This window comes from Diadema setosum, chromosome 2 (genome assembly GCF_964275005.1).
Source record: "Diadema setosum chromosome 2, eeDiaSeto1, whole genome shotgun sequence".
NCBI classification, from domain to species: domain Eukaryota; kingdom Metazoa; phylum Echinodermata; class Echinoidea; order Diadematoida; family Diadematidae; genus Diadema; species Diadema setosum.
Window position 1 is genome coordinate 31,757,603 of NC_092686.1, and position 25,405 is coordinate 31,783,007.

Consider the following 25,405-nt stretch of genomic DNA (forward strand, 5'->3'; position numbering starts at 1 on the left):
TTTCCTTTACATTAATAATATTGCGAACAACAGACGGACTAGACAATTTTATCAGGCATGTCATTTAATCATTCCACATTAAACCTTACACTGTACTTGACAGTCCTGTTCAAACGAATAGAAGAAAAGCAAGACGAGTGCGTATAGTAGTAATGTGATTACATGTAATGAGAACTATAATGGCATGTGTATAATTTATGATTATTATCAATTCGCCATAACTGTTGTTATTGTAAAAACTACTGAATATGAGTGGTACATTGCTTAGTAGCACATGATCTAATTCTTCATTGGGAATTTTGCTATGTTCTGTGACTATGCAGTTACATGCACATGTGTATAGTCCATTGCATTGTATGCCAACAAACCGTAGGAATAAACTTGTCTTCTCTTTCTGATTTTAACTTTAAAAACACATGTATAATATGATTGCTTTTCTTAATTTTGTTTATTTACTTCTACAAGATTCTTTAAGATACAAGAAAACTCACCTACAGACAGAATATCAAGCAGTTCAAAAACATACAAGTGACAAATGAAAAATTACATTATGCGTCAATATTTGTACATGTATGTGGAAACACATCTGCGTGTAATATATGTATATATATATATATATATATATGATATATCAACATATACATGTTTGCATATGTGTATGTTTGTGTAGAAAAGGTGATGGACTGTAATGCTGCTTCGTCTCGTCACTTCCCACACGTGAAGTGCCAATCTTAGCTGACTTCATTTTTTTAGTTTCATGGAGGCAGAAAGTCATAAAAGTCGATGAACTTGATCGCGCAATATCTCCGTCCTCTATGCCATAATATTATGTTCATACTCTTGAGGACCATGGGGACATCAGTCTCTGAGAAGAGGGATTGTCTGCGAAGTGTTGATGGCTAGAATGAAAGAGAAACATCAATCACGGAATTTGACTTCACAAGAATTATTGCTAGAATTCGCATTGATGTGGCTGTCAAACTATAGACGTAGAGAAATTTAGCTGAAAAGGTAGAGAAGATTATTCTCACACAGTGCCATATGGCAAGGGAAGAAGTTTTGAAGAGCAACAAACGGTCATTGACATTCAGGATATATTTTGTGACAATAAAACACAACATCCCACTGAAAACTTCACCCTCATCAACGAATGCTTAAAAAAAGAAAATATTGTATGTACGTGTACTATATACATTACGGTAACAACCTGCTGCTGGCTTAACTTTACAAGTTTCCTATAAGTGAATGGACTCCTGGTATGTCTACAGGTGATAATTATTATTAAATATCTTAGTATCATTTCCGTCATAACTTCTGTATTAAATACTGTATTTACTTTGCACTTACAAGCAAGTTCTTGCATGCCGTGACTGAGTTAGTAGTACCAAGTTCCACTTACTTTAAAGGGTACTGAGCAACATAATTGTGCCCTAATGGTATCGTAATAACGACAGAGAGAGAGAGAGAGACAGAGACAGAGACGGAGATTTCATATCAGTTTGAATATACTATTGAATGATTCACTTTAAGAGTTTTAACGATGAAAACTTGGCAAATGTTATACCTGTGTCATAATCATCATCTAGGCCAAGAATTGTCCCTGGTCGTGATGCAGAGGCCTGTATCGGGTGTTAAAAAAAGCACAATCAACAACCATCAATTTTGTATGAAATATGAATATTGTGGCATGCCACAACTGCTACTATACTACTTATAATATTAATGATAACAATAATAATAATAATAATAATAATAATAATAATAATGATAATAACAATAGTAATAATAATACTAACAATGACAATGATGATGATGATAATAATAGTAATATAATAAAAATAATGATGATAATAACAACAATTAACCATGCTCATTCATAGCGCAGAACACAATGTCTATGTCATAATATGCACTCAAGAAAAAGAGAAAATTACAATGGAATAATTATACACTATATTGCAACCGATGCTAATTTACTTGAAAAAAAAAATGAGTGAGTACACGTATATATTATATGAACTTACACTCTACGTGGAAAGTTCGTGAAAGTATAACTGTATAATTGCCACTCTTTGGAATTAAGGCAAGGGTGAAAATGGTGAAATACTTATATATATCATCATATTTATGTTTGTACATGAATGTGTATATGTACAATGATGATACAGAAACCAATAAATCAAATCAAATCAAATCAAATCAAATGGAATACCCGGGAAATGTAGCAGAAGAGGTGATGCCCCCTTGACAAGGCATTTTATTCCCATTGCCTACAGTCTTTTTGACGGACTTAGTGAAGCTGTTGGCATTTTTTGTCTTGTCTTATAAACAACCAATGCTCATTTAGCCGTTACGTGAAAAACTATACATAATTCAGAATTCAATTATCACACATTTTGCACCAGTCAGGCTGTCTTGCAGGGAAATTTCAATAGAGTGTGATCATGAGTTTGTTTCCTTTGTTGCACCTTACACCTCGTCATGATGCTTATTGCACTTCACAACGCATCACCAAAATCCCACATATTATTATCATATTTATTTCTCGCACCAATTTTGTGGCCTGATACAATAGCATTCTACTTCATATACGAGCGTACCGGCATATAGTGGAGTATAGTTGTGTACAGAGAGTCTCCCTCAAGAATACAAGCGTTGATCAAAAGCAGGGTTTTGAAAGTCCTGAAACCATTACACCAATGATATGTTGAAAGCATGATTCTTTATTGTTCTGTTCACTATTATACCATCACGGCGTCTCCATGAATACAAAATGTCACAAACCAGAGAAATGAATGCATACAGTACCTTTTCCAACATTTTCAGCAATTTTGTTTCATGCTCAGAATTCTCACAAGATAAATCACACAGCATGCGTGTTCAGCCAATTTATATGTTTGTTTGAAATCTTCCCAAAATCTTCCCAATCTCCATCAACTCCCATCCCCCCCCCCCCCTGCCCCCCACTGGCGTAGCCAGGGGGGGGGCGATGGGGGCGGTCGCCCCCCCTAAGATTTGGACCGAGGAGTTGGGAGGCGGAAAAAAAAAAATGCGTGTATACTGTATGCATGCACATGAAGCGGGTCTCCTTTGCAACCTTTCATCAAATAAGATATATTTTTTTTTGAATATTTCACTCAAAGTGTGCACCAGATCGTTGAATTTCAATTCAAAATATGCAAAATCTCTCGTGCTTGGGAGGGGGATACCCCCTCCCAAACCCTCCCCCTCTTTGCCGCTTTCCCTAGCTAAGTACACTTTTTAGATTAAAAAAAAATTCTGAATAATTCTGAGTGCACAAGACTTTTCACTAATATTCCGAAAACTGAAGGTTCCCTCATGTATAAGGGGAATTTCCCCTTTTAATCGACCCTTTCCTCCCTCAGCCCCCCCCCCATCATTTTTTTTTGATTACCCAAATGTTGATTCCATCAAATATGCTTATTATGCGTATACGAGATATCTCAATTTCAGCCTTAAAAAGATACAAGCTCCATCGGAAGGGAAGAGTGGAGATAACACTCGCCAACGCCTTCTTCCTGTTCCCCCCCCCCCCCGCCATGCAAAGAAGTAGACTGTGGCTATACCAAGATCGCTTTATTTCAATTCTAAAAACGCAAAAGCTCCGCGAGCGGGAGGGGGAATCCCCCTTCCCCTAAGTTCTACCTCACTAGACTTTATACATACGCACAGATGGTGCACATTCGTAATAAGAGCTAAATTCCGTGATTTTAACACTTCGATGAAAAAGTGTTGCACCAAAAATTTGCACCAGATCGCTGAATTTCAGGTCTGAAAACGCAAAATCACCTTCGTGTGGGAGGGGATATGCCCCTATCTACACCCTCGTGTGCATGCTTTTTCTGTTTGATTGCTGAACAGACAGCGTTCATGATATTCAGTGTAAGAATTAATACAAGAAGACTAGTGTGTTTGAATTATACTGTTTTATAGGCAAATTGTTCAATAATAATCTACAATAAAGTATACGGCAACCTTAAATAAGTGGGACTGTTTCAACTCGTTAAAACACGCAAAAACATGCATCAAATTGCACCATTTGCAACATCAAAATGCAAAAAGTTCTCACCGTAGGAGGGGGGACACCCCCTAGGGCCACACCCTCCCCTACCCCCTCGCTCGCTCCGCTCGCTCGGGTTCAGTCGAGTTCGTGATATACAGTGAAAAGAATTAATACAAGAAGTGTATTGGAATTATACCATTTTATAGGCAAATTGTTCAATAATAATCTACACTAAAATATACTGCTACCTTAAACAAGTGGGACTGTTTCACGTCGATAAAACGGGCAAAAACATGCATCAAATTGCACCATTTGCAAAATCAAAATGTAAAAACTTCTCACCGTGGGAGGGGGGAAACCCCCCTCCCACACCCTCCCCTACCCCCTCGCTCGCTCCGCTCGCTCGGGTTCAGTCGCGTTCATGATATTCAGTGAAAAGAATTAATACAAGAAGTGTATTGGAATTATACCATTTTATAGGCAAATTGTTCAATAATAATCTACACTAAAATATACTGCTACCTTAAACAAGAGGGACTGTTTCACGTCAATAAAACGCGCAAAAACATGCATCAAATTGCACCATTTGCAACATCAAAATGCAAAAAGTTCTTATCGTGGGAGGGGGGACACCCCCCTCCCACACCCTCCCCTCCCCCTCGCTCGCTCCGCTCGCTCGGGTTCAGTCGTGTTCATGATATAAAATATACTGCAATCTTAAACAAGTGGGACTGTTTCACGTCGTTAAAACATGCATCAAATTGCACCATTTGCAAAATCAAAATGTAAAAAGTTCTCACCGTGGGAGGGGGGAAACCCCCCTCCCACACCCTCCCCTACCCCCTCGCTCGCTCCGCTTGCTCGGGTTCAGTCGCGTTCATGATATTCAGTGAAAAGAATTAATACAAGAAGTGTATTGGAATTATACCATTTTATAGGCAAATTGTTCAATGATAATCTACTCTAAAATATACTGCAATCTTAAACAAGTGGGACTGTTTCACGTCGTTAAAACACGCAAATACATGCATCAAATTGCTCCATTTGCAAAATCAAAATGTAAAAAGTTCTCACCGTGGGAGGGGGGTTCCCCTCTCACCCTCCCCTACCCCCTCGCTCGCTCCGCTCGCTCCGCTCGCTCGGGTTCAGTCGCGTTCATGATATTCAGTGAAAAGAATTAATACAAGAAGTGTATTTGAATTATACCATTTTATAGGCAAATTGTTCAATAATAATCTACACTAAAATATACTGCTACCTTAAACAAGAGGGACTGTTTCACGTCAATAAAACGCGCAAAAACATGCATCTGCACCATTTGCAACATCAAAATGCAAAAAGTTCTTATCGTGGGAGGGGGGACACCCCCCTCCCACACCCTCCCCTCCCCCTCGCTCGCTCCGCTCGCTCGGGTTCAGTCGCGTTCATGATATTAAATATACTGCAATCTTAAACAAGTGGGACTGTTTCACGTCGTTAAAACATGCATCAAATTGCACCATTTGCAAAATCAAAATGTAAAAAGTTCTCACCGTGGGAGGGGGGAAACCCCCCTCCCACACCCTCCCCTACCCCCTCGCTCGCTCTGCTTGCTCGGGTTCAGTCGCGTTCATGATATTCAGTGAAAAGAATTAATACAAGAAGTGTATTGGAATTATACCATTTTATAGGCAAATTGTTCAATGATAATCTACTCTAAAATATACTGCAATCTTAAACAAGTGGGACTGTTTCACGTCGTTAAAACACGCAAATACATGCATCAAATTGCACCATTTGCAAAATCAAAATGTAAAAAGTTCTCACCGTGGGAGGGGGGAAACCCCCCTCCCACACCCTCCCCTACCCCCTCGCTCGCTCCGCTCGCTCGGGTTCAGTCGCGTTCATGATATTCAGTGAAAAGAATATTTGAATTATGCCATTTTATAGGCAAATTGTTCAATAATAATCTACACTAAAATATACTGCTATCTTAAACAAGTGGGACTGTTTCACGTCGATAAAACGCGCAAAAACATGCATCAAATTGCACCATTTGCAACATCAAAATGCAAAAAGTTCTTATCGTGGGAGGGGGGACACCCCCCTCCCCTCCCCCCTCGCTCGCTCCGCTCGCTCGGGTTCAGTCGCGTTCATGATATTCAGTGAAAAGAATTAATACAAGAAGTGTATCTAAATTATACCCTTTTATAGGCAAATTGTTCAATAATAATCTACATCAAAATAAACTGCTACCATAAACAAGTGGGACTGTTTCACGTCGATAAAACGCGCAAAAACATGCATCAAATTGCACCATTTACAACATCCAAATGCAAAAAAGTTCTTACCGTGGGAGGGGGGACACCACCCTCCCACACCCTCCCCCCCTCGCTCGCTCCGCTCGCTCGGGCTCGGTCGCTTCGCTCCCTCGCAGACTAACCGCCCCCCCTAAGATGAAATCCTGGCTACGCCGTTGCTGCCCCCGTTCGGTTATGGAAATGGATAACAATTTAGAATGCGATGTTACCCCAGATGGTCCAGCTCCATTCCGCTGGATGGTAGAGGGAAAGGTGTCCTCTTCTGGCCGCTCGTCCTGTGGATTCTGCGACTTCCTTCTCACAATTAGAGTCATTACATCCGTGGTGGTGCCAAAGGCTTTGACGACATCATCAGGTGTAAGGTCACGCCTACTCTTCCCGTTCAGGGCCAGTACTTCATCTTCCACCTATAACAGCAGTCCAGGTAAACAGTTTTTTTTTTTTCAAGTTTAAGTTGATTTATTTCATTTCCAACAAACAAAATAACTGGAAGTACAATGAAACATTCGTATACACAGATGTGAGAAAATCAGTACCACAATGCGATGAACAGAAATAACATTGTAAAAAAGATACAGGTAAATTATCAACAGAGATACAAAAAAAAAAAATAACTGTTATGTCACTGTGGTAAATGCATAAACAATATTGCTGGAAATGGAGGGGACTGCTAAAAAGCAGAGCTTGTAGAATGCAGTCCCCTCATACAGAAAAAAAAAAAAAACTTATACTAGTAGTAGCAAAAACAACAACAATTTCCCTAAGCGGTAGTAAAAAAAAAAAAAAAAAAAAGACAGAGTAATACACACATACATGCACACATACCAACGCACATTGACAAACACAAGGCGATATATCTCCAAGGCCTTCCCACGTATTGACCGATTCTGTGACGCGCTATGTGTATTTTTGGCATGGGCAGCGCCATTACTGCGGTGTCTCAGCCGACCCCCCCTCCTCTCTCCCCACCCTTCTCACGCGCGCAGAATGAAAAACTGATGCATGGTTGCTTTAGCCAATGGGCGTCTCGTACTGAATGCGCGAATGCTTGCTTAGTGCGCGAACCTTTGTTACAAGTGCGCGATAAACATGTTGCCCGGGGGGTGGGGGAGAGCAGGGGGGGTCGGCTGAGACACCGCAATTTGAGCTCATGGCTGCGCCCAGTGCCATAAAATGTCTGCTGCCCTCAACGAACCCGAATCGGTCAATACCATAATGATTAAGTTTATAAAGAAGAATGTCGTGGTTAATCGTGTCGAAGGCCTTGGAGAGGTCCAGGAAGATTCCTGCAGTATGTTGAAACTTATCAATTGCTCGAGATACTTTTTCAGTGAAAGATAATATTGCATGTGCTGTGCTATGTTTCTTGCGAAATCCAAATTGATATTTTGACAAAATGTCATTTCTATTTAAAAAATCATAAATGTGTTGCCATGACGTAGATTTATCAATCGCTAAACTTTCCTTGGTCAGGAAGCATTTACAGAAGACCACTCAATGCCATGACAAGCAATTTGATAGATGATAATTTGATTTTCCATGAGGGCGAATCAATTAAGAGTTACTGTATACGCAACTTACCTTGATTGCCAAGTTATATCCAGACTTTGTCCTACCCCAATTAAAGTAAACCTAATTGAAACAATTTATTGATCGAATATATTTTCTGTATTCAGTAATTTTGGAACTCCAACCGTTACGCAATAATGTCTTTCTGTATTTTGCCATCATAATGTTGCAGATGAAATCGCTACTAACGGACACTGACGGATACCATGTTCATATTTTAAATATTTTGATGCTTATTTTGGGGGGCTTAATATGAAATAATATCCCAGCTGTACTGCTGGTGAAGGAAGAGAGTCAAACGGCATTTCTGTCATCAAAGTGTTGATAAAATCCTCGGAGAAGGATAAAAAAGGGAAATGGTGCATAAAGGTGTAGGTAAATCAGTCATTGATACGAATGTTCCGTACATCCTAACTGTCAGTACCTGCAGCTGTCTGTAGGCCGGAGCCCCCCTAGAGACCTCAGAAACCACAATGGGGGTGCCACTATCACCGGCGTTTACCCCTGTCAGGTCAAACCCATACCCCTCACTGGATTTCTGCAGAACGACGTACAGGTACTGGCAGTTAGAGTCCTGCAATTTTCAAGAGAACAACCAGGCACGATCATTATTAGTTTTGTGTTACCGGTACTGAAGTACTATTTAATTTGCTATGTCGAGCAAGATATGAAAAGAAATCGCGATAGCCAGTTTATAGTTTAAAATCTATGGCAACTTTTTTAAAGCATTCATTGAAACAAATAACTATTATACACTGAAGTAACATGTCTATGGCCTGCTTCAACGGTATTTGATGTCAAAATGATAAATCACCACACAGAAAACATACAAAGAGTTTCAAACGTTCTTGTTTCCTTGTGATAAGTTTAGTGTGCATTCCCTCTACAGTTTAGTGAATTTTGTTTTAGAGATGATAACGTATTGGTTGGGATGAGGATTCAGGTGTTAATTTTTTTTTTTTTTGCAATATACTTAGAAACCACTCATGAAATGTTAAAGAACATACAATTCAAATTCAAAGTTTATTTGATGAAAATTGGTTTTGAGGTAGCCTTAGGCAGATTGTCCGTTCTTCCTGATTCTTCTCAGATTCGTTTTTTTTTTAACTATTCTTCCTGTATTCACATGAATGTTTGAAAACAGAATGTCTTTACATTATGTTCTTGTTATCCATGTTTTGCTATTCTTGAACAACTTTGAATCTGTTCGTAGTTTGCCTTGATTATTAGTGTAAACAGATTTTCAAATGCACCTCATACTTACATACAAACATGCACAGGCGTGAGTTTGTGTACATACGTTAATACACACAGACATAAAGGCCGACACGCGTATACACACAAGTGGAGATATAATATTATTTATAACTTACCAAAGGTCCATATGGCGACTGTTTCTTAGCTGCACTGTAGTGGCACAAATATCAAAGGAGGCAAAAAAAAATATTAATCGATTATTTCTATTTTTTTTTCTAAATTCCAGTTGCGGCCTTTTTAGTAGGTCTAACATTGGAAAGTTATGTAAAGCTAACCACGGATCATGGAACACTTCATTTTCACTACCACATTCACCATAATAGCATGGAATCTGTTCGTTATGGGGCCTATTTGTACATACCTATTCGTATATGCATACAAACACCAATCAAGTAATTGAAGGAAATGTATATGGAGAGAGAGAAAAAATCAAATATACATATGTATTTTTTTTCGGAGGGGGGGTCATTCTCAAGTTTAAAAATAATGAAGTATATAGCTGCCTGCGAAAGTATGGATGTATCAAACTCACATGGTCTTTTCGTAGTGGGACTGTGCTGTCCTGTAGAGCTCCGACGCCACTTTCTTGCCGGTCTGGTCTACAAACATACTGAACATTGTCTGTCTATTACTCAGGAGCACAAAGGGGTGATCCATTTCAATCAGCTTCCCGGCATCAAGGACCTTCAACAACAATTGTATGATTTTACAAAGCTTATTATCGGAAAAATGAGTAAAGAGAATGGGATTCCATCGGGATATTCATTTCTGGCCAGATTCCTTCTGTTTGCGTTTGTATTATATCAAAGTTGTTAAAATTCGTGCCATGTATATCAAGATCTCTGTCGCTAGAATCAAACCTCCAACTTCAGTACACTATCTCTACATCTGATAGAGCATTCTCAAGTGAAATGTCAAGTGTGACACTATACATTTTGTGTTAGTTTCCTCCGACAAGGAGGTCGTGTTCCTGCTGTTTTTGCTGGGGTTTTTTTTCTGTCTATTTGTCTGTTTATAATTTTACTCGAAAATTCACGACTCCTAGGATTAGCTGAAAAATTTCAAAATCGATGCGTGCCTTGTTGTATCAGAAGGAAAAAGTGAACGTTTTGGGTGGTGATCTGGATCATTATCCAAATCCAAGGATGCATGCGCGTTTCTATGGTTTTAGTGATCATCTAGCCTTGCCGGAAGGTCGTAGTCTCTGAACGTATCTAATTTGAATGCAGCCTTTAAAAAGGTAAGTAAAAGTTGACAGGGTCTAGCGAGACATGATTCGATCAAAATCATGGTGGAGAGCCAAAAACTAAATACAGTATGTGTACTCTGGTGCCGTGCGCGGCATGTAAACACCATTGAAATTTTGGTGTGTCCTCACCATTACGCGATCTGAGTCCATGATAGTGTGCAGCCGGTGCGCGATGGTGAGCACCGTACAGTTCTTGAATTTTTGCCTGATGGTCTCCTGGATAAGAGCATCCGTCCTGGAGGGGTCAAGGGTCAAACAAGAGGTCAGGGTTGAAGACAAGAGGAGAAGGGAAAAGAGAAATTAAGGAAGCATTTACAAGAGTGAACTAAGAAGAGAGATCAAAGAAAGGGCGTTGTTAACGACAAAAAGTGAAGAGAAAACGAATTGAATATAACATAAAAAAGAATATATTTTATCATAACACAAGATTATTGTATTCTAATTTGGCGGGGCCTCCATACACTACCTTACTATTACTAAAATTGCCCTAACCTTATAAAGTATAATGTGGCAGCAGTGAACACTAACACATATCTACTCGGTATACATCTCCATAAATATGTACTGATAAAGACCTTGCAAAGGTGACACAGTATTTTTTTTCTTTTATACTGAAAAAAAGAAAATAACCCAGTCATAAATATGCTGACATCATTTTTATTGTACAAATTTCTGGTGTGATACTCAGTTCGATTATTGCCGGGGATTAATGATAAAACGTGACAATGAAAACAACACCGCCAAGAATGCTAACTTGACAATGTTACAAATACTAATAATGAAAATGATACTATAATCACTGTTATCATCATAAATGATAAAAATTATAATAGCAAGAACAACTACAAAAACAATAACAGTAAAAAAAAAAAATAATAATAATAATAATAATTCCAGGACTTACGCCTGGTCTACATTAGCGGTGGCTTCGTCCAGAATCAGGACCCTGTTCCTCTTCAGGATGGCCCTTGCCAGACAGATCAGTTGCCGCTCCCCGACACTGAAATCCGCACCAACCTCCATGTCTAGTTTGGCTGGGTTGGCACGCACCCTGCGATGCAGCTGGACCTGCGGAGTGTGAGAAAGCGGAGGAGGCGGAGGCGAACAACACAACTTTTTAGTCAGGTCTCTGTCTAGGACGTATTCCGGTTTCCTTCTCACTTATACCATGCACATGCATTAATCATTTAATCCTTAGCTAATGCTGCTGAGTTTAGGGAGAGAAATGCAACATATGCATAAGAAATACGGCGTCGCACCTCTTCTTAAATTTGTGGTTCGTCATAAAAAATGAAGACATTAAAATATGTGACCAATGCATGACCTTAACGCACATCAAACACACAGGGCGACATAATGCTATATGAAAAACGCACAAAAACATGCGAGATACATCGCTATTCCAAAAATAATTTCCTCAATGATCCCTATACAACTGAAGTGTCTTTTAAACGTACAAAATATGAACACTGTTAGAGCAACTTACATGTGCCTGAATACAGAAATGACATCACTTAAGCAGAGGGTTCGAAGATGTCTAATTTTCGTAGTTTCTCTTTTTCCTTCGAGGACGAGGGCTATTTTCAGTACTATCGTTTATTTGATTCTTATGCACGAATAACTGCATCTGCTCAGGTGACTCTATATCGAACAATGAATTACAGCTATTGTCCTTACGTCTTCGAGGGCATTCCACAGACTCAAGTCGGTGTAGACTCCAAAGGGATCCAGGTTCCTTCGCAAGGAACCAGTGAAAATCACGGGATCCTAGGGAAAATTAACAAACAAAAACAAAAAGAATCAAGAAATCATCGGCCTGTCTGCAGTCGTTCCTTTGGTCATAAAAGTGCTCATTAATTCTGGCACCTTGAATGTGGGTAATTTGTTTAACAAAGATTTTCAGCAGTGAGGGCTCACTTTGCGAAATCAATTTAGGTCTTGTTACATCATTTAATAATGATAATGTAAACAATGTCTTGTTTACATGTTTTCTGTCACTAAAGAAAGTGAGATGAAAAAAAAAACACATGGAAATCAATTTGAACTTTGAACTTTGAACCTGGGCTGAAAAGGAGGAACTCTGTTTCTGTCATCGTATCTGAGTTTGAATTAAGTTCCAGTGAGAGTTTTACCTCTTTTCTGCGCATGAATACAAGATGTCTGCTACCTAAAACTATTATGTTGGATCGCCTTTCATGATTGTTTTGGTGTGTGAGTGGGTATGTGTGTTGTTTTGCACAATGTCGCAACATATCGAAAGACACACTATCCTTTATGAATCCCATTACACTGGTTAGTCCCTCCCATTGCCTGCCTCAAGTAATCCCAAAACATTCATGTCATATTAACACTGTACCACAAACACAACCATGAAATGATGATAGTTTGGAGATTCACAAGGCTATGGAATAATTGTGGTGGTTGTCCCCTCCCCCAACCCCAACCCCTTCCTCCCTCTTGCTTCTGGATGGATGATAGAGGCTTCAGATTTGTTCTCGCACCTGCGGTATGATGGAGATGTTCTTGCGGACGTCGTGGAGACCCAGTTCAGTCGTCTGGATATCATCTATCTGAAGGACTCCTACGGGTTCGGCCAGACGGAACAGCGAGGTGATCAGAGAACTTTTGCCCGCCCCAGTGCGACCAACAATGCCAATCTGTGGAAGGAATTATCTCTGCAGGATTAATATTAATATAGTTTATGAGCAACTCATATAAAAAGCAAGACAAACACGATTTTGTCTGAAGTCCTGAGAATTGAACTTCTCATTCATAATCATCGATCCGGTAGGGCCATTACAAAGTCTTTGTGACAAGTGATTTAAAACCTTTGAACTTGAATTGAAATTCACGTTTATCTAAACATGTCAGTCAGGACCATCTGTGACACCACATTTTGTTTGTGCGTGTAATGGCTCAGGGTGTTTATGTCATTATTGTTGTCCATTCATTTAGTCAAGTATGTAATGTAGAGATGATGTTCGATAATATTCAATCAGGCGCATAAATCACCTTTTCTTTCGGGTTGATTTCACAGGTCAAGTCTTTGAGCACAGTCGGTGTGTCCTTGGAGTAAGCCAGCGACATCCCCTCTAAGGTGATGGCTCCCTTTGCTGGCCAGCCAGGAGGGGGTTTGGCATCCGGCTTCTCTAGGGGACCCTCTGACTCCAGCTTGGTGTATTCTATTACCCTCTCTACTGACGTCATCTTGAAAAATTTTGGAAAAGTGTGAGGTGAAGATGGAGAGAAGGATGTGTATAACACATAGAGAAGTGGTACCAAGTTCTCAAGATCAGAATGAGATTACGTCGTCGAGTTTCAGGTCCCTCTTGATTCAATATTAAAATGAAAAGCGGCTAAATGCAAACAGGTCAATGACCTCAGTGAATGTGATAAGTGCAAACAACCCGAATCATATAGAAGAATTAGGACAATCAGACATAGAATAGAAAGTTAATATAGAACATCACATTTCACGTGTCGTCAGGAAACAATTATGTATATCAGTCACAATTACAGTCTACTAGAAATTAGTACTCGCAGAGCGCAGACTCCGCCAAGTAGCTATTTCCACCCACATTGTGATATCCACCCATTATGTCGTGCCAATCATTTATGCTGGGACGAATACTCTCTTTGGAGTGGGGATACAATACACCTGCATCACACTTGAAAACACTGAGACAATTTACGTACAGGTGTTCTGCAACGAGGAAGAATGATGGGATAATAGGTGCCGATGTGACAATGCGTTGATGTACTTGACAAAAAATGCAACATAAAACAAAAGTTGTCATAATTACGAATCTATATCTCTTATGGCATGCCACGCCTTTCGATATGACCGATTTCATGCCATGTCAGCCATGACTGAAGCAGTTGCCAAGTGGAGTGACCAACCGACTGTATACAATCCGCAGGTCAGTTGGCCACTCAATCAGCAGCAGGTCTTGTTCACAGAATGATATCTTATTTTAGTTGAAATTCAGAATATCACCCCTGTGCTATTGTCTGGATTGCAAGAACATGTATAGGTCCCAAAGGTGCCGGAAGCGGGGGAGGGGGGGGGGCAGAGGGGGCAAAACGAGTCCCCCCCCCCCCCCGTGCCCCCTGTGACAAATAATTAATCAATTATCTACACGACAAAGGCACTTTTCTTGTCTAAAAGTTGTCAATTTCATAACTGAAAATGCGAAATGGGGCGAAAATTATAATGCACTAATAATATACATTTTGCCCCCTCCCCCCCCCCAAAAAAAAAAACAAACAAACAAACAAAAAACAAAACAGAAGTGTTGCGGCGCACTTGATGAGACCCTACCTGATTTTCCACAAGGGTGCTCTGCCTGACACAAAATTGGAAGACTCCACTTAGAGCGACGCAGTTAGCCAGAATAACCCCAATCTGTCCCGGGTCTTTTGCCACGAACGCTGACACTGGAAGATATTATTATTATCAACATGTGAGGCCACATCACTGTAAAATAACTTGGTTTGCTTGAGTTTTGGGATATAAGATGCCACAGTGAATAAACAATTCTGTTCCTGGAATGATAACTTGGTATATATATATATATATATATATATATATAGATATATATATATATATATATATATATATATATTCACACTGTTAACATCATATTTTAGGAAAGCTAATGTGACAGATTATATGAAATTCTTGACTATCAACACCATACGATTTTCCCGGGGGGGGGGGGGGCGGGAATCGTGTAATATTGTTGTTTCGTTGTTTGTGTCTTTTTATATTTTACCAAATACACACTGTATTCTAATGTGCTTTGACGTTTTTCTTTGTCTTGTGATATATCTCACACAATCATATTTTACAATGATGAAGTTATGGCATAAATGTTGTACTCTTCAAAGATTATCTGACGCAGAAAACGGAATATTGCTGCTCTGGACAGAAATGCATGGGTATATGCATGTCATACATGGATAGAAATCTTATACATTCTTTGCTATAAAGCCAAAGTTTTGACTATGTTCAATTCCAGGGTATTATTACCTTATACAACACAACATAAAAATATTGTCTATCTGAAACATCATATTTTCAAATCCTTATAGTTTTGCTTGTGGGAGTTGTGTTGTGGGTAATAAAATAACTATAGTAAATCGCTCCTATTATGACAATGTGTTAAATTGGAGCCAAAAATTTACAAAAGCATTTCATAGATTGTTTTACAAAAAAAAAAAAAAATCTGTCTTGAAAGGTTACTAACAAGATGGAATTGAAGACAGTGGAATGCAGGTGATGGCAATGGCAGAGGTGAAGGTTGCGACGAGGAGGTCGAGGCGGAGGCCGAACCACCTGTTGGTGGCGATGTACATGAACCAGGCTTCTGAATGTCGGTCTTGGTGGACACAGAACTGCTTCTCAAAGTCCACTTCCTTCCCGTAGGCCCGGATGGTCCAGAGACCGTGCAGGGAGCTGGTGGTATGCGAGAACACGGGGCTACGCACTGATGTGAGCAGGAGAGGTAGAATATAGATAGATAGATAGATAGATAGATAGATAGATAGATAGATAGATAAATGGATAGATAGATAGATAGATAGATAGATAGTTATTGATAGATAGAGATGGATAGATAGATAGATATAGATAGATATAGATAGATAGATAGATGGATGGATAGATAGATAGATAGATCGAGAGAGATAGAAGAATAGATAGATGGAAAGATAGAGAGATGGGGAGAAAATCCAGTCAAGAAGATGAACATATCGTTTACATTGTATGTCGTGTCTGTGAAGCAGGCTGCATGTTCTTATCACATTCAGAAATTAACACTTTTGTTCTTCTTTAAAGATTATTTTCATTCGTCTTCTCATTAGATATTAAGTGGCAGCGACTTGTATATTCTCCCCTGAGGACAATCACATCTAAGTATCAATAATCGTCCATTCATTATGTTGTATACCTCTTTCATAATAAATCCCTGAATGTAATGTAAGGTGATGGTCAAGTATAATCGTCGCAGGCACCGTTTGGGAGTGAAGCCACATGTCCTTTGATCCTATCAGTTAGTCATCTCCTGTGTGTATTGCTTCGAGTCTCATCATGTGAAATGAGTAAAAGAAAGCCAAATCTAAGACCGCACTATACCTTGAAAGTGACCTCATTGTTTTGTACATTGTTGACAAGGTAAAAGAATTTGTGCTATTAATTTTGATACAACATTGATATTTGAGAAGTATGACATAAATTGAAATTGAAATAAAAATCCAAGTTTGACTCAATATCATCAGCAAGATTTACTTTTTCCTTTTTTTTGTGTTGTCCCATACTTCATTTATGCTATACTGAAATTATGGCACCGCACATATTGTACAATAGACAACATCCACCAATACTTCGACGATAAATAAACCGAGTAAAGAAACGTTAAAGGGAGAGTGGAAAAAGGAATTCTTGATGACATATTTATGAATACTTTGATCATTAAGAACCGATAAAACAAGTGCAGCCTATACGTATTCAGTTCTGGATTTGGAAATTTAAAAAAAGTTTACATTTCTAATCGCAATATATGCATATGTATGTATATACATACATACATATATATATATATATATATATATATATATATATATATATATATATATATATACATATATATATATACATATATATATATATATATATATATGTATATCCCCAAAAAAAACAAACAAACAAACAAACAAAATACAACGGGGCCCTCTGCAATAATATCTTTAAAAATATTGCATCAATCTAAATACTAATTCAGGGTATGAAACTATAACTCATTGCCCACATCTTACAGAAAACCCCATTCGATTTGCTTCAGTGGTCAAAGAGAAATACGGAATTTTGCAGAGGATGTCGGAAATCTCTTCCCTCCAAGATCTGTCGATTATTCACACAAAAGCGTCACGAGTCTGATTCTTCCAATTTTAGCAATTAATTCAATGCTCTTGTGTGTGAATAATAGACAGAACTTGGAGGGAAGAGATCCCTTGCATCCTCTACAAAATTCCTCATTTCTCTTTGACCACTGAAGCAAATCGAATGGGGTTTTCTGTAAGATGTGGGCAATGAGTTATTTTTTCATACCCTGAATTTGTATTTAGATTGATTCATTATTTTTAAAGATATCATTGCGGAGGGTCAGGTTGCATTTTTTTTTTTTTTTTTTGGGGGGGGGGGGACATACTGTACAACAGAAAAAAAAATCTAAATCAGAGTATATGGTAATTCACTTCTAAACCCCACTGAAGGAAGATTGTGAATCTACATGGAACTGTTCAAACCTTTATCAAAAAGTTATCCCTAACACTCACTTTAGCTAAACTTCAGCTATGATAATGTTTTTGTAATACTTAATGCTCTCCGTAATTGTAAGTGAAATTATGCAAAGGTACTGCTATGGTCTTGCTTTCAAGGGCCATGCGTATACGTTGATGGTCCGTTGTGAAAATGAAATCTGTTCTTTGGGGGACACGTCTTGTCTTTTGCGTGTGCGTATTTTCCAGACTTATTTTGTATAAATCCGTATAATTCCTCTTAATGAGAAGATGTATAGGAGATACTATACTTGATACACATACTCGTTCCATCGAGACGTTTCACTGCTGTGGTTGCTATGACAGAATATTTCGTCAGCATGATGAGGATGATGAAGAGAATGACTGCAGGGACCAGCGTCATTGGGCTAATGGCAATAATCAGAAACACCGTGCCGAGAATCTGCAGCGCAATCTGTGAAATGGAAATGGGGAGAGGGATTTCGTTATCAAGAAGAACAGACAATTCGTTCAACAGGTCTCACTTTCGGGGAAAATTTGCTTGTTTCCATTTACATCATTCTAATGATAGTAATGATAGTAATAATAATGATGATGATGATGATGATGATAATGATGATGATGATAATGATGATGATGATGATGAAGATGGATGATAATGATGATAGTAGTAGTAGTAATAATAATAATAATGATAACAATAATAATCATCATTATCGTCATCATCATCATCATCATTTTTACCGAGTTACAGAGTTTCTATAAACGCCTAGCTTTTAATCTCAAAGTCGGATAAACCGAACCGACAAAACAAAACATTAATCAAACAACACCTGTATTTGACAAGGATTTCTGTGACAAATTTGCTCTTACCCAATCAGATGCAAGGATTTCAGTAGCTTATAACAACTATGACAACTTGTCACGGATAACAAGTTATATGAGTCTCAGTTTATCTACGGCTTCATGACACAAATTTCCCCTTCATGGATAGTAATTCGTATATGGTAGAGCGAAATTTCTTTTTCATTTCAAACCTGCTTATATGATATATTTGATGTATACCTGTATTCATTTTGGTTGCAAAATTATCAAAAGTTTCGTTATCGCTTTCTATATACAGTTTGGATTCTGTCCGAATGGCGAATGCCAATTTTTTGAATTTTTGCCGAATTTTGTGCATATCCAATTGATTTGGCCAGCTCAATCTAATGTTTTGTTGTTATTAATGTTATTGTTTTTGTTTTTAGCAACAGGCCTACTCCTCCGTGGATACTCAGAGTTGCCAATTTGCTGACGGAAAGGGTGTTAACTTCAGCAGGAAATTATCCCAGGGACTTAGAGAGATAAGACAATCGTTTTGATATCCTGGTCGTCTTGAGCACCCACTCAGGCTCACCTGGAGGAAATCAAAGAAATTGTAGGGAAGTTGATCATCCATCGTTCCGATATCTTTGGTGAAACGGTTCTGGATTCGTCCTGAGTGACAAACAAAAATGTTAATGAGATTAAGACAGATGGAAACTATTTAACTAACTCAAAATGAATATACTCAATGTCAGAATACAACCTATGTACTAGACTTTAAAAAAAAGAATAAAGGGACAAACTGTAGAAAATAGCATATAGAATAAAATACTAGTACTGTATACGGCCTATTTGTATTTCATGACAATTTCGCGAGTGGTTAAATTCGCGATTGTGGAGGACACTACTGGACAGAGAAATGTGTGTGTGCACGTCACATTTATAATGAAATCAGAGTTAATATTTTTGCGTGTTTTTTTTCGCGAATAGCATCTGATTCGCAAAATTCGCGAAAATTAAAACCTATCGATATATTTAGCGTATTAAAGTAGTAAAAATATATATATATATACTTTTCAGGTATGCATGATACATAACCTTGCATAATATACGTAGGAAAGATGATATCAAAATTGTTGTAACATTCGTCATAACACACAGAATGCAATTTGAGATTTTCACTTCTCCGTATGGTTCATCCACTCTAAGATAAACCGATTGAAAAGGGATAATAGTATCCTCTAAATGTGAAGGGTTGAAAGGTCACCGTTGGACATGACGTCAAAAGAAGTCCCCTTGGAGCGGGGAACTTACCGGTTGGGGTCGTGTCGAAGAAGAGGACGGGTGACCTCGTGACACTAGCAAACATGAGATTGTGCAGGTTTCGTGAAGCGGTGATCATGATACGAAGCGTAAGAAATGCCCTGATGATTCCAAACAGCATCAGTCCACCCACCAGGCCACCGTAGACACCGGCCGAGTCGTTTGTTGTCAAGTTCAGATTGACCAGCCAATCGGGATATGTTTCATTAACCTGTACAACAATGTTCAAAGCTTTTGTTTTAATCTTTGCCCTCAATTTAAATGGGAAAATAGAAGAAGGTTAATAATGTAACGTGCTGTCGTAATGCTTTCAGATTTTCATCTTTAATCCCTCTTCATGATGGCCACTAATGCGGTCCCTCTAATGACAAATGGGAAATCACTCGAAAGTTAGCAGTGCACTAAGCTACCCATGCCTTGACTCAATGAACAAATTTGATGTTAAAACATTTTGCTTCGATATGTTTCCTCCTTTGTATGGTCTTGAAATGATAGGCCCCTCCTACTTAAATGCCTTTTATTTTTTTAGACATGTCTGAATCGCAGCTTCAGTGAAATTAAGAAAAAAAAATTGAACGGCAACATTCCGTTAGTCTCAACCCTCTACTCTTGGGTCCTCTCAAGAAGATTGCACACCAAACTCACCACTTCCTTGTTTCCTTTGGAATTCTCCCAGTCTCCCCAGAAGCCGACCCAGTAGTCTGCGAGGGAGTACACCAGCTGTGGTCACAACAATAGAGATAGGCACTCTTCAGTTTGAAACAAACACACCACCAAACTTTGATGCCTGGGACCACGCTTAAATGTATAATTCTGTAATTGCTGCGTTTGAAAACAGTTTGCAAATGCTGATGAAATATTTTATACAAAATGTCTTGTGTTAATGTGTGCTCCACTAGCCATTTCAAAGAATTCAAAATGAGAGTGGTCTTTGCATCTATACCCGGGCTACAGCAGGGCTCAACAATAGCCGTGAGCATGGCCCGGTTGCCCAAGCCAATTAAAAAAACTGATATCGAGCCACCAAATTTCCAAAGAGGTTATCTTTTGGTGGCCTGATCGACCACCTGATGTTCTAAATGGATTGTTAGGTTTCGCTATGGATCGTTTTATCCGGCCATCAACATCTGAAATTTAAAGATATTAGTAGCTCAAACAGGTCATTATGGAATATAGTCTTGCGTATGGTATGGATACTCACTCCACAGAAAGCAACAATCCTGAAAGGGGTCAGATGTATTGAAAAAAAAAGAAATGTATAGGCAAGTCCTGAGATTGATTTTCAATGCAAATTGTTGACAACATACAGGAGCTTTAGCTCCTTGTATGATACTTATGATTTACTGTAGTAGCTGCACTTTATAGGATATAATCAAAAGTATCTATGTTGCTTTGGAAATATGTTAATACTACATTAGTTGATGATGAACGCAACATCAATAGCAAGAACTATCAATTGTTTTGTTTTTTTTTAAATATCTGTATGATTTAAATAGCTCTCGTATTTACATTTGCCAGCGAACATACTTGGTTGATGCTTACATGACCACATCTTGTCTGTTAGCTGTAGGGAGTCAAAAGAATCACGCTTATGACGGGTTTGCCTTTCAGCAAAACTGTTACCTGGACTTAGTGTTTATTATAGACACATCCAAAGGGGGCTATTACACTGCCCTCTCTCGGCAAAACTTTAAAGGGATAGTACAGTTTTGGTTGAGATGAAAAATAGGCTTTCGAATTTTTGCAAGATACCAAGAAAACACTTATGCTATAGCACAGAGCATACCATTTTAAGAGGAATTCAAAGTTTATTTGATGAAAATCGGGTTTGGAATAACTGAAACATCCAAAAACAAAGTAAAACAAAGCGATCGTTACAAAGTGTGGGTCCCACACTTTATTAGAATCATTCTTTTTTGGATATCTCAGCCATTTCAAAACCAATTTTTATCAAATAAACGTTGAATTCCTCATAAAATGGCATGCTCTTTCATATTTCATATGAGTTTCTCATTATCTCACCTAAAAATGTTAGAAACCTGAAATTAGGTCTCAACCAGAACTGTACGATCCCTTTAATGCATCAACGATTCAAATGCTGAGGTCATGACCTCTTCACAAAGAGAGCCGACGGTGAGATCAACTGTAGATATGAAAGTACAGTGTATTTCTTGTTAAAAAGAACTGTAAGGCACTTAGAGCAGAAACTGCAGGTTCTACATGAGAATATATTAGGAGAAGATACAGGGGAAAGGTTGAGTATGAAAATACGTCGAGTGATTTTCTTTTCGCACTTCAAAAAAGGTTAGCGAGACAAAACAAAGTAAAACCAGAATTATCACATACCCCCGCCCCTAGTGTTGCTTTATAGTATGTGATGTCATGAGGGCAATTACGTTAACACCAAGTTTGTGCACTTGTCGAATTGGAAGCAGAATAATTTTTGTTTACTGTACAATTACAGAGTTGACACTGAGTTCCACAAGGTTTGGGTAAAAAGTGTGGTTACCATGGCAATGCATTGTCTGATATAAACACAAGGGACATTTTGCATAACTACACTTAAAGACCATCATACACACCAAATTTGACCTTCATAGATTGAATGGTTTATTTTGATACAAGTTGAGTGGTTACCATGGCAACACATTTTCTTTAAACTAACACATTGGTGTCTTGCAAAACCACACTTCTAGATCATGATACATACGAAATTTGACTTTAATTGCTTGAATGGTGGAAAAGTTATTCGATCTGCAAGGATTTGGTAAAATTGTGGTTACCATGGCAATGGATTGTGTGATAAACACAAAAATTATGTGTTCCATATCTGTACCTCAGGGCCATAATGCCTACCAAATTTGATTTCAATTGCTTCAAAACTGTGGAAGTTGATTTCGAAGAAAACATGCGGTTACCATGGCAACGCTTTTTCAAGTACAAACACAAAGAGTGTCTTGCATAACTACACTTATAGATCCTCATGGATACCAATTTTGAAATTGATTGCTTAAATACCATGGAAGTTATTCAATCCACAAGGTTTTGGTAGAATTATGGTTACCATGGAAACGCATTGTCCGACAAACACAAAAACATGTCTTGCACATTTATACCTGAATATCATCATTTACCCTAAGTTTCATTTAAATTGCTTCAAAACTGTAGAAGGAGTTCGCGACGCAAGATTTTGCAACAGACCGACCGACCGCCCGACCGACCGACCGACCGACCGACCGACCGACCAACATCACGGTGATTCCTATACCCCTTTCACACTACGTGTGGCGGGGGTATAAAAAAAGAGCACAACATAGATCAGCATACATAAGCCAACAAGACAAGATGAGGATGATAAACGTCATCATCATATGACCCTGCGTAACAAAGGTCACAAAAGAAAATCGCCAGATAAGATTGTCCATTTTGGCATAGTTTTGATTGAAATTGGGCTTCTGGTTTTTATTTCTCGTGAGATAATGAGAAACCGCTTATGAAATATGAAAGAGCATACAATTCTAGGAGGAATTCAAAGTTTATTTGACTACCACCTTTTACAAGGACCAAGTTTGCAACTGATTGACAAATTGCCCTACATCGACGTAAATAAGCACTGAATTGATCAGCGTTTTAGTAGTAGCCATGATGAAAAATCATGGGCGTACATACTCCAGCAGGATTCGAACCTGCGACCTCCTGATAACCGGACAGGCGTCATCTCCACTAGACCACCGAGCTTTCGCCCGACAGCAAGTGTTGGTTCTAATCCTTATAGCATGCAGCGGGTACTGCTTTGTTATTCAAATTCATGAAATTCTTCCGTCGAGATGTTTTCATTGCAATTGATTGACGAATTGCCCTACATCGACGTAAATAAGCACTGAATTGATCAGTGTTTTAGCAGTAGCCAGGATTAGAACCAACACTTGCTGTCGGGCGAAAGCTCGGTGGTCTAGTGGAGATGACGCCTGTCCGGTCATCAGGAGGTCGTAGGTTCGAATCCTGCTCGAGTATGTACGCCCATGATGTTTTTATCATGGCTACTATTAAAACACTGATCAATTCAGTGCTTATTTACGTCGATGTAGGGCAATTTGTCAATCAGTTGCAATGAAAACATCTCGACGGAAGAATTTCATGAATTTGAAAGGACCAATTTGTTTTTTGGATATCTCAACCATTTCAAAACCTACTTTCATCAAACTTTCGTTTCCTTTCAGAATTGTAAGCTATTTCATACTTCATAAGTAGTTTTACACTATCTCATCTCTCACACAGACACAAAATAAAAAAAAACTGAGGTCACGTATCAACAAAAACTATACCATCCCTTTGAGGTCAAGTTTTGAAAAAGAGAAGATTCTCAGTTTTGAAATGACAACAAACTTTTTTTAAAAAGATAGACGTTCCTAACCCATGAAACCAGATGTCGGGATATCAAACTCGTGCAAGGTTTCTTTTAAGGGGTTTCGTAGTTATGGGTCCATTCTGATACACCGAAACGCTCTTCACCGTGTGTAGAACAATAAGGGACTTGAACTCCAAGCTCTCTGAAGGATTACATGAATCGGATTTACCATCGCTTTTGGATCCTCATTAACGATGTTCTACTCATGATTGTGTCAAGGTGTAATGGGGTCATCCCACTAGACCGACACCCACGAGTCATACAACCCACGAGTTCGACATTGAAAACAGGTCCATGAGTCATACAGCTCACGAGTCCTACAGCCCACGAGTTCGACACTAGGCAAATAAAGCCCATGAGACCGACACTTACTAAAAACAGCCCATGAGTTCGACAGATACAACACGGCGCTTAATGTGTCGGTCTCGTGGGCCTTGTTAGCTTAGTGTCGAACTCATGGGCTGTATGACTCGTGAGCTGTATAACTCATGGGCTGTATGACTTGTTGGCTGTATGACTCGTGGGCTGTATGACTCGTGGGTGTCGGTCTCGTGACGTGCACCCGTAAAAACTACTGCTGACTGTTTAAGACTTTAGATTCTGTAAGATTTTGGTGCACTCTTTCACACATCGCATGGGTGCAATGAACATATGCAAAAACAACTCTAAGATGAATACAAATCAATTTAAGAAATTTGTTACAAATACTTCGTTTATTTAATTTCAAAATAAAAAAGATAAGAATTTTGTTGATCAAAAAACACTGAAATCCCCAATTTAGCCGAGTTGACCCAATATTCATATATTCAGGCCTGCTGGAATTTTAACCAGGGCAACTTTTTACATGTTTTTCGTTGTGAAGAGTCAAATCATTGTGATACACTAGTATCAATTGAAAGTCAACGCAATTCATGGGAGAGGGGGAATTTATCCTTTTTTTTAAATCAAAATACTGACCTGCGCCCCCAAAACAAAGAAGACCATCAAGAAGAGTGTGAGAACGTTCCCACCAGCCCAGAAGTATCGGACGTAAGTCCCAACACTGATGCCTCCTTTCTCTGTCCGTTCCTCCTTGAAGAGCTGGCCCGTTTTCGTCGCTTTCTGGCGAGGAAAAATCATGTATCGACCACAGCAATGATAATGATATTATTTACCCAACGGTTCATTCA

At 38.8% G+C, this 25,405-nt stretch overlaps 1 protein-coding gene across 1 annotated transcript in view; it reads right to left on the reverse strand.

The window, feature by feature from the left end:
- Window positions 1-858: 858 nt before the first annotated feature.
- The window catches only part of LOC140244106 (ATP-binding cassette sub-family C member 4-like), a 42,961-nt gene continuing 18,414 nt past the window's right edge, over window positions 859-25,405 (reverse strand). Inside the window, exons 17-34 of the mRNA XM_072323754.1 lie at window positions 25,194-25,337; window positions 20,474-20,548; window positions 19,820-20,039; window positions 19,098-19,177; window positions 18,002-18,152; window positions 15,649-15,888; window positions 14,721-14,830; window positions 13,412-13,606; window positions 12,901-13,056; window positions 12,077-12,166; window positions 11,304-11,467; window positions 10,529-10,634; window positions 9,683-9,834; window positions 9,267-9,300; window positions 8,318-8,467; window positions 6,534-6,731; window positions 1,565-1,619; window positions 859-899 (exon numbers count right to left, since the gene is read on the reverse strand). Of these exons, the coding sequence (XP_072179855.1) occupies window positions 859-899; window positions 1,565-1,619; window positions 6,534-6,731; window positions 8,318-8,467; window positions 9,267-9,300; window positions 9,683-9,834; window positions 10,529-10,634; window positions 11,304-11,467; window positions 12,077-12,166; window positions 12,901-13,056; window positions 13,412-13,606; window positions 14,721-14,830; window positions 15,649-15,888; window positions 18,002-18,152; window positions 19,098-19,177; window positions 19,820-20,039; window positions 20,474-20,548; window positions 25,194-25,337 (2,361 nt within the window). The remainder of the gene's footprint in view (window positions 900-1,564; window positions 1,620-6,533; window positions 6,732-8,317; window positions 8,468-9,266; window positions 9,301-9,682; window positions 9,835-10,528; window positions 10,635-11,303; window positions 11,468-12,076; window positions 12,167-12,900; window positions 13,057-13,411; window positions 13,607-14,720; window positions 14,831-15,648; window positions 15,889-18,001; window positions 18,153-19,097; window positions 19,178-19,819; window positions 20,040-20,473; window positions 20,549-25,193; window positions 25,338-25,405) is intronic.